Source organism: Sus scrofa, chromosome 4 (genome assembly GCF_054392235.1).
Source record: "Sus scrofa isolate SSC_HxYL_T2T_F1_AM1 chromosome 4, Sscrofa_HxYL_maternal_Yorkshire_Landrace_v2.0, whole genome shotgun sequence".
NCBI classification, from domain to species: Eukaryota; Metazoa; Chordata; class Mammalia; order Artiodactyla; family Suidae; genus Sus; species Sus scrofa.
This window is the reverse complement of record NC_139386.1, coordinates 70635619-70649541: the sequence shown is the minus strand read 5'-3', so window position 1 is coordinate 70649541 and position 13923 is coordinate 70635619. Positions and strand designations below refer to the sequence as shown.

Here is a 13923-nt window from a genome sequence, read left to right as displayed (position 1 = left end):
GTCGTTTGGCAATTTTGACCATCAGTGTTGAGAGGAGTTTGTGATATATTTAATTCAATATTTTAAATTTCAATGATTTAAAATCTCAGTGATTCCTAACATTCAGTGAAGTGCCAGAAAAAGGCATAGATAATGGAGAATTTACTAATAGCATACAAGTAAGGTTAGAAAGACTGGATATAAATATCTAGAAAAGGGCTGGCTAATGACCAGTACTCTTTCCTTAAGTATTTTTAAGTCCTGTGTATTAGGTCTTTACACAGATTTATGGAATACAGAATTAGTGGCTTTTTTTTCTTAATGTGATTTTCAGTGCATATTGATAAAGTTAGTAACAAAATTTTATACTACGACTGATTTAGCAGCATTCTGTTTTAAGGTGTAGTTATCTACTCGAAGTGGGTATTTGTTTACGGGACCTAACCTCTACCGAAAAGATATAGTCTTGCCTTGAAAAAGGTATTATCCCCTTCAGAGTAAGTATTTGCCAAACTGATAATCTCACAAGGTTCAACTGAGATGAGGGGAGAATAGTTGCTCTAGGGTTTCACTCTTCTTTATGACTCCTCTTCTTTCATTCTTTCTCTCTTCTTCTCCTGACTTTTTCAACCTCTCTTCCTCTTTGCCTCTAGGGAGAAGCCTCCAGGGGAGGACAATCATTGCAAAACTACATGGAAGAAGTGAGTCTTCAGGTGGCTGTGTAACACAGTCTGAAAATGGGTCTGTCACGTAGGGCGAATCACTCACTTGGGCTTCCTCCATCTGCCTATAGGGTGTCCAGTCTATACCCCATTACTGGTCATGCCCACAAAGACAAGACAGTAAATTACATGTTATCATAGGAAAGTAAGAAAAAAATAAAAAAGAGGAACTCTAGTGTTAAGAGAATTATAAATAAATGCAACATTATGTCAACTATACTCCAATAAATTTAAAAAAAGAAACAAAATGATGTTTTGTTCCTCCTTGGTAGGGAGATCTTACATATTAATTCATCTTGAAAATGAAGGTAAAACTGTATAAACCTAAGGCTCTTGTATATTTTCACTCACAAACATTTGTTGATTATCTTAATAAATGAGAAACACATGTTTTCTATTGGCCATGCACACACACAAAAAATAAGACATGATTGCTTCTCTTACGGAAAGAATAATCTGTACCAAATTGGCATTCATTCATGTGACAAATGCTGATCAAGGATGTTACATACAAGCCATTAAGCAAAGTGCTGTCTTGACAATAAAAATGTCTGGCAGATTTTTGTTGCAATACCATTTAGACGCCTAGATTTATTTAGGAGATATTCAAGGGTGCTTTGTGTCACAGGATGTGTCTTTGGGCTGTCTGCAAACTGCATTTGGGAACTGTCAGATAAGCCAGAGGATAGACTCCATAAAACTTGGTCTGAAGCCAAACCACAATGGTCACTAAATTAGTCAATCGTGAATCTGTTACAGGTGAAGGAAACTGGGAAACAGTTTGGTGATGATATCATAGAAGTAGCAAATATTTGGTTTGAATATTGCTTCTCAGCAAGACAGAATCTGTTTCTCTAAATATGTTATTCTTGCATGCATCCATTCAAAAGCCATTTTAAGTGGCCTACTCAATGTAGTAGGTAGTCCATACATTTATTCAGAGCATGTATCCATACTTAAACTCAATCTTGCTTCCACATATCACTTGGAGGGGAAAATCAGAGTGCATGGCACCCCTTTTTAAGTCTCTGACATCTCTGGTTTGCATGCTTGTTTGGAGATGGTTGAAGTTTTACCGAAGGCACTTGGAGAAAGGACAACAAAAGGAATGAAAGGAAATTACTGGCTAAATATTCTGAGTTCAGGTTAGAAAAATCAAAATACATGGGGCAAAAATTGGAGGGTTGGTGGCACCAACTTTAAATTTCAGTTTAATGGATTTGATGCAGAACTTGAGAAAAATTCATTAACGTAATGAATGTTGCCCAAGGAGAAGAAGGCACTGTTTTCAATATATACACCATTAGAACTTCCCTTTAGGATTCTGTGGTTGCTCAAGCCCTTGACTCAGCTTTCCCCACTTAGTGGTGGGGTTAGGGGTGGTAGTCACCTCATCAAAAAGGGCACCTACTGCCTTTTATAATGTGTCCTGTATAAGTCTAGTACTGTGGAGGAAGGAGAGCATTGGGGTAACTGGTACAAGAAATGGGCTGCATACACGATACAACTTTAAAAAAAATAAGTGATTCTAATTTTGTGGTTCTTATCCAAGGAAAAATTCTTTATTTTCTCCATTGTTACACATGTGCAATCTAAATGTGCACATTTTATGCAATTGTAAATGCTTAATGTCACCAGGTTGGGAATTTGTGCCTTTTCATTAGAAGTGTGGCAGGGCATTGCTCCTCAGTGTGGTCCTCTGACTAGCACCATTGGATTACCTGGGGGCTTTTAAGAAACACAGAATCTCAGGACCCACACCAGATTCCAAACAGTCAAAATTTGCATTTCTAACAGGATCCCTGTGTGATTCATAAACACCCTAAAGTTTGAGAAGCACTGCCCTATAATTCTTTCCAATGCTATTTCTAGAAAGTAACTGCATACATCATGGAAATTCCCAATTTTGTATAACATAGGTGAAGGGGAAACGTCTATTAATAAATTTATTAGTTTTGTTTATTCATTTACTCTCAAGAATAATATTTTTGGTTGATTGGGGCTGTATAATCCCTCTGGCTTATGAGATTCATTACTGACTTTCAGTTTCAATTTTGAGTATATGTGAGCTGCCCAAGGTAAGCCTTGCCTTTCTAGGGGTTCAGTATCATGTAGTGCTTTTTTTTTATCTAATATTGCTTGATATTTAGATGCTAGCTCTTTTTTTAAACTAATGAAGGATCATCCTTTACAGAAAGACAAAGCATGAAGGAATATCTCATTATATGGCTTGGTTTCCTAGCTTTACTAGTTTATTGTCTCCAGTTTACCTAGAGGAGCTTGAGAGCCTGGTGCTCAAGAGAGATGCTGGGGAAAAAAACAAAAAAAAAACAAACAAAAAAATCTCTCTGCTAATGCTGCTTAATCTGTATTACAGAATTCTGGACATGAAATGATAAGGTATATTAAATGAATTTCTGACTGTAAAAAAAAAAGAAAAACAAAGCATGATCCTGATTAGTGAACTGTTAATTTATTAATGGTTGGTTTCTTTTTTGTAGATATTAATCCATTTGATCTTTAGGAAATGTAAATTCAGATTCTTCTCCACTGCCAGTGTGAACATGTTCAGAATGAGAGCCATAAAGTTATAGTTTTTTTTTTCTAACTTGTACTCTTATTTCACTTTTGCACTCCTTCTTCTTCTTAGTAGAACCAGCAAACAATAAGGAACAGTATTTATAAATTTTAGAAGCACTGAAGTTAAAAGTGATCTAGCAAACATTTGTTTTTATTTAGTACACACTAAAATTCAAATAAACCATAGAGTTTACATTTTTATTATATTTAATGTTTCTTTCTAAAGTTTGAACATCTCTTTGCACATCAAAGTCCCTGTTTTTTTTTTTAATTTAGTCTTATAATTAGACAGAATCATAACCACATGATGTTAGACAATTCTGTTTAGACCTAAATCAAAACTAAGGAGATGATATATTCTCCTCTAAAAGTAAAGCTAAAATGAAATTTCTGTTTAGATTTCCTGTGTTTTTAATGTATTATTTTTCCAGATAGGATTTGTATTTTTGACCAAATGAAAATGAGATATTCTATAATCGTTTACTTCTCTTAATCCTCAAAATGATTCCAACAGTTAAAAAAAATTACATGTTCTTTACATGTAAGCCAGTTGATAACTCAAGGTAGGAATAAAAGTTTCACATTGCACAAATTTTAGCTGTTAGAATAATATTAATGTTCACTCAAAATATAAAAATAATTTAAAACTACTTATCAAAATCAAATGTTTGCAAAGCTTGCTCTACCTTTTATAGGGAAGCTAATCCATTTAAAATTTCACATTTCCCAGATAAATAACTGGGAAATACCATAGCATAACATGGCATACTCGTTAAAAATCCCCTAATTATTAGAGAAATGTATTAATTTGCATATGTATTCATCAGATAAGTATTGTCAGTATAAATGGTTGGGAAACTCTAAAGAACTAAAGACTATTAATGATTTTTTAAACTTTTTCTTTTGACAGCAGTTTAGAGCAGTTCCTCACAACTTTAGGAATTTTGCTAAAGGCCAGAGGCAACGTAAGAGGAGTGTGAACTAACTCAAGGTGTCAGGTGGCAGCTTTACAACTTCCAAGGATGTTAGACAGGAAAAGATGCATGTTTAGTAAGCAGGCCTTTTCAAATCTGCTGAGGCTGGTTTTGCCAGCTGTACATCTGAACTGGAAAGGGGATTGATTCTATGCAACAAAATCTTAGGATCACCTTTCATGCCACTTTTGGCCGGTCTTTTCTTCCTGTAGTATGTTCTGTGATCTTAGAGATAACTGTAATAAGAGGTAACTTACTTTTTACTGTGCACAGAGATTTACTTTTTGAAAATAGGAATAACTATTATTCAGTATCATACTTTTATTTCACTTAGGAAACAAAGTATTTTTCAGGGAAAGCCTGTTTTGTCATTAACATGCATTAAGAATTAACAGGATAGCATTTTTTTTAAGTTATAATCATCACTTCCATACAGATACAAAATGAACACATGTCAAGATTTATTTAACTCATTAATAAATGAGGAAACCAGTAAGATGTTACAGAGAGTTCAAAGGGGAAATCAAACCCTCACATATATAGTCAAATGAAGAAAGCTGATATGAAGTTAAAAATAGATGCAAAAAAGTGGCAAAATTGATAATATCCAGAGGTTAATAATCAATTGCATTCAAATAGATGCAATTTACATTTGTATGACAAGAATTATTTGCACTCCTATAAATTTCTATAAGTTACATAGTTGTAAAATAGCTTAAAGTCAATGAGAGACTCAGCACATTCAAAAAATCGGATAAATGGAAGGACTTTCTAGAAAAATGACTTGTTTGTCATTGACTACACCTAATAATCTTTTGTTAGTTTCAAAGTCTTTTACAAGTTAATCCTATAATTTCCTCAGGTAGAAAAACCACAGAATGGAATGAGTTAAGAAATAAGATAGAGAGCAATCCCAGTGCATGATGAAGTGTAGCAAATTTGTCATATGAAGTTTTTTAAGCAGCTCGTGTTTATTTTGTAATGTTTTTCACAATCTACCATATATTTGTAACTTCATTATTCCTCCTTTTCTTCTCGTTTCCCAGATCCTATTCATTCAAACTTGTTTTCTCAAACTTATTACTTCCCTCTTCTTTTAGTTGCCTTTTTATAATATGCAAAAGAATTAAGCTACTGAAGAATAATTGACTAAAAAGTTACAGATTTCAGCCTGATCATACTAGGCATTTCATTAACAAATGCCAAAGTTAGTTCCAAACTTTATTATGTAAATTATGTGTGGAGAGTTTCATTTTAACTGGAGAATAGGCATGCTTATTGGTCAGCAGCAGCAGTCTATTAAATATATGTAGAGTTGACTGTAATTTTATTTTGCTTTATCTGTAACGTGCTTTAGGGCTGCTTATTTTATAGGGAGCCTATGGTTATGGAAAGTGATTAATCCTTTTAGAAAGATGGAGACTGATGTTTTGCATATTATTTTCATTCTTAAGCAAAGGGAAAGAAATAACTTAGTCGCCCCAGAGCTAAATTCTCCAATGGTGAAAGTTTCAGCAAAGGAACATTTTTTTTTTCTCTCTAAATAACCTGTAGTTCTGTGGCCACACATGACATAAATCACTGATTGATTGCATTTAGAGAATCCAAAAATAAACTATCCATGTGGAATAACAATACTGCTAAAGTTTATAAAGCACTTATTCTGTTAGCAGATAAAATGATATGTTGATACAGGGCTGGAGACTGTTTTCCATATGATACTTGTCACTATTTCCCACCACTCCTGGTCCCTGGACATTTACTGACTTATGGTGAAAGTGTTTCAGAAAAAGGATGAATGGCATTTCTTCTAAAAGCAATCCAAGGAACTTTCCCTTGGGAATATGAAACAGTTTGTACTATGCACAGAGTTTAATATTCCTGTAGAAAAATTTTAGAATAAGTTGGCAAAGAGGAACATGTCAACTCTTGTTTAAAAAATGTTCACGATTTTAGCTCCTTGACCTCATCAAAAAGAATTATAAGTAGTCTGATGGGCTGAGCTTTGGACATACATAGTAGTGCCTGTTGGCATTGATAAAGTAAACAGGTGCATTACATTACTAACTGTACTCAAGGAAGAACCAAAGTAAAATATTGAAATGATCTATTAATAGCGATATTTATATTATCTCTATGATTCTGATTCCAACTCATTTTAAAGTCCTTCCAAACTGCATATTTTATTGAGTTAGTGTTTCATTTGTATTTTACATAATCTGCAATAAAGAAAGAAGAGTTGGCAATAAAGAGTACCTTCTTTGTTCAGCAGTAAATCTATTAAAACCAGAAACCAATCCTGAGTGTTACTTAATTGTTGTGGGAAAAAAGAAACACTACTGACTTGTTAGTCATATCTTTTCTTAGGAAAATAGATCTTGATATTTGGGCCAAGAAGCTAAATAACCAATTTTAAATAAAATTTTTTTTCACGATCACTTTAAACTTCGGCTTTCACCATTTGATTTTACTTTAAAAAACCAAAAAGTCGTTTTTCATATTTCTTCTTTAATCAGAGACTGCATGTTCTAGTTTTGAAAAACTGCAGGCTATCCTCTGTTACATGAAAGTTTTTGAAATTTTACTGCTGTTGTTCTTTAAATTCTTATGGAATTTTAAAACTAAAATTTTTCACATTTATGCTGTTTCTGTAGTATGGCCCTGTGAGAACAAATCCCATATTTGATAAATTTTGGGGGAAAAAAAAGTTAAATCCTGAAAATAAACACTGATTTATACCTAAACTGTATATTCCAAGATTGACTCTCTTTATTTTTTTCTGGCTTTTCCTACAATAGTCCATTTATGGCCTCTCACATTCTATAGACAGTCTAAAGGAATCTAGATCTAGACATTTACTAACTGTAAAGTACTAGAGATGATCTTATCCAATACCTTCACCTGCTTCATTCTATCCCAAGAGAATAGATTACCTGGGATAAAAGTTGTGATTACTGATCCCTGGGGGGCAAGGACTTTTCACTGCAAAGTCCGTCTCTCATGATAAGAATTTAAATTTCAGTCTGGTTAACAGACCATTTTCAAGAGTTGCTGATGCTGAAAGAATTTTTTTTTTTAAATGAATCTCATTTCTAAATGAAAACCACTTAAAATTTTTGTTTTATTCTTTTTCTCTCTCTCTTTTTTTTCTTATGTGGCACATGGAGGTTCCCAGGCTAGGGGTCGAATCGGAGCTACAGCTACTGGCCTACGCCAGAGCCACAGCAATGCCAGATCCGAGCCACGTCTGTGACCTACACCACAGCTCATGGCAATGCTGGATCCTTAAACCACTAAGAAAGGCCAAGGATCGAACCTGAAACTTAATGGTTCTTAGTCAGATTCATTTCTGCTGAGCCAAGACAGGAACTCCTTATTATTTCAATTTTTAAGTAAACCTTTTTATGTTAGAACAGTTTTAGATCTACAGAATTAATTGTGAAGGTAATATAGAGAGGTTCTATGTACCTCTCCCCCAGTTTCAACTATTATTATTACTTTACATTAATGTAGTACAGTTGTCAAAATTAATGAACTGATGTGAAACATTATTAGTGACTAAACCCATGCTTTATTCAAGTTTCATCAGTTTTCTCTAATGTCTTTAAGTTTTGTCAGTTTTCCTTTAATGTCCTTTTTATTATCCCAAGACCCCACCTAAAATATCACATTGCATTTTGCACTTATAGCTCCTTAGGCTTCTTCTGGGTTGTAACTATTCCTCAGACATTCCTTGTGTTTGATGACTGTAACAGTTTTGAAGACTGCTTATCATATATTTTGTTGATTGTCCCTCAGTTGAGATTTGTGTGACATTTTTCTCATGGTTAGACTTGTATAATGTGTTTTTAGAGGGAATACAATAGATGTAAAATTCCATTTTTGTCCCATTCTATCAAGGGTACACAGTATCAATAGGAATGATTACTACGGATGTTGTCCTTAATCACCTGGTTTTTAGGTAGTGCTTATCAGTATTTTCTACAGTAAAGTTCCTCTTTTTGCTTTCTCTTTCCATGTTGTACTCTTTGGAAGAAAGTCACTATACAAGCCCACACTAAAGATATGGGAAGTTATTCATCATTTCCTTAAGATCTACATAAATAATTTGAAATCCTTCTACATGGCATATTTGTCTGTTCTCTCCCATTTGTTGATTTATTCAGTGATTTACTTTCATCAGTATGGATTGATAAATATTTATTTTACACTATATAGTAACTCAATGCTACTTTATTTTGTTGCTCGAATTGTTCTAGCTTGGGCCACTGAGAGATTTTTCAGTTGGTTTCTTTATCTCTTTGATAAACCCACATTTTGTGCATGTGTATGTGTGTGCATTGTGTGTATGTGTGTCTGTATATTAGATCTTTTTTGCTTTCTGGCATAACAAGATTCTCTACGCTTATTTTGTGTATTTCTTGCCTTGATCTAAGAATCAGTCATTTCTCCAAGAGTCCTGATTCTTTCACTGAAAAGGGTATCAGAAACCAAGATATGAGTGGTAGTTATGTCTGTTGCTATCAGGGTGTCACTGAACCTAAGTCCCCTCAGTTGGCAAAGCAGGGAGATATATGTGATGAGTAATCATATATATAAAATATCTATAAATAGTTCATTTGCAGCCATCTGCATATATAGTAAGTTAAATGTGAGTTCACACTGATGTCTCCAACTGTAGTACATTATACATGGATCATTCTATCCTTGCTCATCTATAAACTGCTCCAAGAGTGAAAAACTTGTCTTCCATTATCTGCCATCCATTTACTTTGGTGCTCAAGTCTAAAATACATACCTAGAAATTTTAACCTATATGCCAGTGGGAAACAACTTTATCACCTATAGTTCACTGTTTATATACATTTACTTTTTGCTTCTGATCTTACAGATGCCACTCGGTTTCACAGTTATTTAGGTCAGCACATTATTCCCTCACCTCCTTCAGTGAGGTTATTTTACATCTGTAATTCATTTACATTCTTTTTTAGTATTTTTCTTTTCCATCCTGGGATAACCCAACCTTCTAACTGATTTTTTAAAATTTGTATACATGAAGGTTTACCCTGTGGTATGAGGTTCTATGGGTTTTTACAAGTGCTTAATGTCTTGTATTTACTATTATAATATTGCACAGAATAGTGCATCTCCCCAAAATATTCCTTGTGATTCACTTACTCAACCCCCCAGGCTCCTGTCCTGACTCCTGGGAAATTGTATCTTTTTGAAACTCTAAACTAGTATTAAACTTCTACAGAGGTAACCGTCACAATCAAACGTCCTTATCTGTAGATTGGATGTTTCTCTTATATATGAATTGTTTTAAACAAAGTGAACATTTAACGTTTGGTGATGTCATGTTTCCTAGAGATCAGAGGTCATAAGCCGGTATTTTCATCTTTTTAGTATTTGAACAAAATAAAGCAAAATATCTCAAGTTGGAGGAAAAGATCTTTGAAAGAAGGGGAAGATGATGAATGAATTTGAGAGGTCCAAAAATAAATTTGGAGTTCCCATCGTGGCACAGTGGAAACGAATCTGACTAGGAACCATGAGGTTGCATGTTCAATCTCTGGCCTCACTCAGTGGATTAAGGATCAGGTGTCGCTATGATCTGTGGTGTAGGTCACAGATGCAGCTCAGATCTGGCATTGCTGTGGCTCTGGCGAAGGCCGGCAGCAACAGCTCCAATTAGACCACTAGCCTGGGAACCTCCATATGCCACTGGTGAGGCCCTAAAAAAACAAAAGAAAAAAAAAAGAATAAATTGATGGGCCATATTTATTTTATGTTTCGAATTTTCAAAGTATGTTTGAAAATATTCTCTTCAATCATGACTCAATAAACTTGAACTTATTACTTATATTTTATTCTCAAAGGGCCCCATCCTTCCTTCCTCCTTCCTTTCTACCCTTCATCCTCTCCTTTTTTCTTCCTCACCTCCTTCTACACAAATGTATACTGAGTATCGATTTTTCCCTAGGCATTCTAATAGATGCTGGAAATGCATAGGTTAAAAAACTTTATCAATGCTGTTAAGGACTTTCCACATTGTTTTTGAGGCAGGAAGATTAAAAAGGACAGTTACTATACAGTATTTGTTGCAGTGATGCAATAGGCACATAAAGAAATAGAGGAGTAACTTGTCTTGGAGGATCAGGGAAGGCAACAGAGATGACACCTGAGCCTTGGGAGGTGGGTTAATGTTTGAGACAGATAAGTAAATACAGTGCATTCTAGGCAGGAACATCACATGTGAAAACATATTGGCCGACTAGAGAGAGTGAGAAAATTAAGGAACTACAGTAAACTATAGCTGGAGTGGAAGTGTCAGTTGAGTGGGATGGAGATGGAAGTAGTTGTGGATTGCAGGCTGGACAAGTATGGATGGTGAGGTGCTTTGAGTTTAAGTTTTATGCTGGGAAAAATGAGACCACTCAAGGGTTATGAGCAAGGTCATGAATACATCATGTAAAAAGCTCACTTTGGCAAGGAATTGGTGGAGAGAATTAGGGAGGATATGAATCTAATCCTAGAAAACTTTCTAGACGACCATAGCTACAGTTAGGATAGGAAATGACGGGTCTGCTTTAGATCAGTGGCAGAAGGCATGGAGCAGCAAGAAAGTATTCGAGAAATATTTTAACAAAAATAAGGATGTACTAAGAGGAAAGAGGCAGTGAAGTAGTACTGAAGGGTAAGGTTGAGTATGTTCTCCAAATCCTATGGATCTTTATTCCCAGTTAAGGGAATTGGAACCTTGAGGGCAAACAGGCACATTTTGTGCAATTTTATATTGAATATTTCATTATTATATTTCTAAGAATGAGTGCCACAAATTCCATAAAAATGTTAATTCAGGAAGGAACACAGTCTAGGTATTTCTTCTTATTAAGACATTAAATCTTATTAAAAGGAGAATGTAAAAAAGTGAGGTCAGAGTTTGTGGCATGTCCACCCAAATGAATTTAACCTCAAAATTCTTCTCTGTTGTGGAGAAATTCTTATTATGGTTTTCTGGACATACAATTCATAGAGACCAAAATGTTCAACCATATTGGTATTTACAATATCAATCTAGAGTTTAATCCAAATAAATTTTTTCTTTGGCAGGATGACTCTTTAAAGCAATTACAAGTAGTTCATCAACCATGGATATTGCCAAGCGACACAGAAAGTGAAGGAGTGGAAGCAGAACAAGATAAACGTGAGTAGACACTGCCACTTATTGACAAATTAGTTTTAGCCAAAGGATATCCGTGGTGATGATATATCCCTTTCATAACATCAAACGACAGCTACAAAAAAATTCAGAGTTGTTGGAGTTCCCTGTAGTGGCTCAGCAGAAATGAATCTGACGAGTATCCATGAGGATGCAGATTCCATCCCTGGCCTCGCTCAGTGGGTTAAGGATCTGGCATTGATGTGGCTGTGGCGTAGGCCAGCAGCTATAGCTCTGATTCAACCCCTAACCTGGGACCCTCCATATGCTGCAGGTGCGGCCCTAAAAAGACCAAAAAAAAAAAAAAAAAAAAATCAGACTTGCTTAGGAAGAACATGTAAAGATAAACTATACTTCTGGTCTATAAACCTTGTTTCAGTGATCTCTTAATTATGGTGTAGAGGCCTATAAACTTAACTTTCTGAAAAGAATTGTAGTACCTTAACAGAAGAAATTATTCCATTGATAACTTGTGATTATTAAAAAGTCTATGTATGTTAGGATCGTTATTGTATATGAAACTATCATTATTGGTTAAGTGAATAAAGGTATGTATGTAGAAACTGTTCTAAGTTCACAAAACAAATTAATGTTATAATAGTACTTAAGACAATATATAGCTCTTGATTTAAGTCATTGGATTATAATGATAACAAAGAATGAATGATTATAGTTCGGCACAACTCGGTTCATGCTCTCCAGGGGTTATCCACATTGTCAGACATATGGATTCAGCCCTGTAGAGGAGAGGTTAGTGTCTGGATTATAGAGCAAAAAATCAATTCTTAAAATAATACGATATCAAAATTTTACTTTTTTTTCTTTACCAGTGGTATCCACAGATAGAAATAAAAGTCGTAAGTAATAACGTAGCTCTCACAATAATTGGTGTGAAGTGATTAATAACTATTCCTCTGAACTCTGGTCACCAGAGACAGTCTGATATGTTATGCAGGTAGCATCATGATTCTGTACCCAAGGAGATTCAGGAAATTGCTCTTCCAAGTGAAAGGCATTTTAAAATATCCTTATCCCACTTCTATAACTCCAGGCTTATGTAGGCAGAGGCAGCACAGCAAGGAGAGGGACCTGCTCAGGTGAGAGGATGAGACAAAGGACCCCCCCCCCCTCGCCCCCGTCACTCAGCTGACACAGTCAGCAATGCAGTGAGTAGCACAGTGACATTTTAAGATTCTTATGTAGGGAAACACCTGTAGAAAACAACCGACAAAGACTCAGAAGGTAGACTGTACTTTAATCAAGTACAAAAATAAGAAGATAGTTTCAAAGAACTTTAATGCAAGGGATCTCAAATAAAATAGTCTAGGAAAAGAGCAGCATAGGATACATAGAAGGAATCCCCCAAATCTGAAAGATTTACAAATGCCTGGAACTTTTATGAAAACGAAAACAAACGCAAGCACATTTATACCCCTAACTCCCCACATATTTAAATAGACATAAGCTCTCTTTCTAGAGTTTGTGTTTAATAATTTTCACCAAATTCTTTTCAGGTCTTCATACATTTTGCATTAAATAATCTCTTAAAGTGAATGTGTGTGTGTGTAATAAACGCAATATGTGTAATTGGGCTTGCTTTACTCTCTTAGATTCCACACCTAGGTGCCCAAAGTGAGCATGAGCAGGTAAACAGCACCTTTACAGAATATGAAATGTATTAATTCTTTGAGTGAGCTATAACTTTTAATGAACTAAAACCTAAAATCAACGAAATAATCAAAATAGTGTATTTAATCCAAGCCCAAATTCAGACCTACTTCCTTTCCCTCAAATCCATATGTCTCCAATCATTATAAACCCCATAAAACAGCTTAATAATGCAAAGAAGTTTAAAAATCTCAGAACTTTCTTCAACCCTTGTCATCCAATCATATTGCCTTATTGCTTATACTTCAACAATATTTTGATAATAAGATGTAACCCTCTTCTCTTCTATTAGGGTGCAAAATTTTTGAAGGAAGGAATCTGTTTTTTTTTTAAATTTTATTTAGCCAGATAATAAGACCTCAATTAATAGCTAAAGATTTAATAAATGAATAAGTGAATGACCACATACATTTCTTTGGTACATTCTAACTTGGTTATCAGGACAGTTGTAAATTTGAAACAGATAAAATAATAATTGTGACTGGATAACTGTCATAAAAATTATTCAAAGTTTTATTAAAATTTTAATATTGGATTTATAGTTTTGCCATATAGTTTGCCACATGGTCTATCAATCACTCTGAAGAAAGTCATTCTTAAATTCTCTTAACCATAGACCTAGAACCAAAAATATTTGATTTCAACAATGTCATATTGGAGGTGACCCTTGACAATGGTAAATTGTTTGAAATAAAATCAGGGTTTAAAAATAATTAGGTGGTAATAGGAGCCATCTGGAAATGGAATGCTAGTTGGCAATGTAGCCAAGCTCATAGCA

The 13923-nt window shown here is 34.6% G+C and overlaps 1 protein-coding gene across 45 annotated transcripts in view; it reads left to right on the top strand.

The window, feature by feature from the left end:
• C4H8orf34 (chromosome 4 C8orf34 homolog) overlaps positions 1-13923 on the top strand; it is a 470609-nt gene that overhangs the window by 323174 nt on the left and 133512 nt on the right. For 27 of the 45 annotated variants that reach the window (XM_085022191.1, XM_085022168.1, XM_085022166.1 and 24 more), the window contains 2 exons: positions 633-680; positions 11369-11462. In XM_085022191.1, coding sequence (XP_084878317.1) covers positions 633-680; positions 11369-11462 — 142 coding nt within the window. The remainder of the gene's footprint in view (positions 1-632; positions 681-11368; positions 11463-13923) is intronic. The other 18 variants (XM_085022172.1, XM_085022188.1, XM_085022169.1 and 15 more) reach the window with 1 other exon arrangement.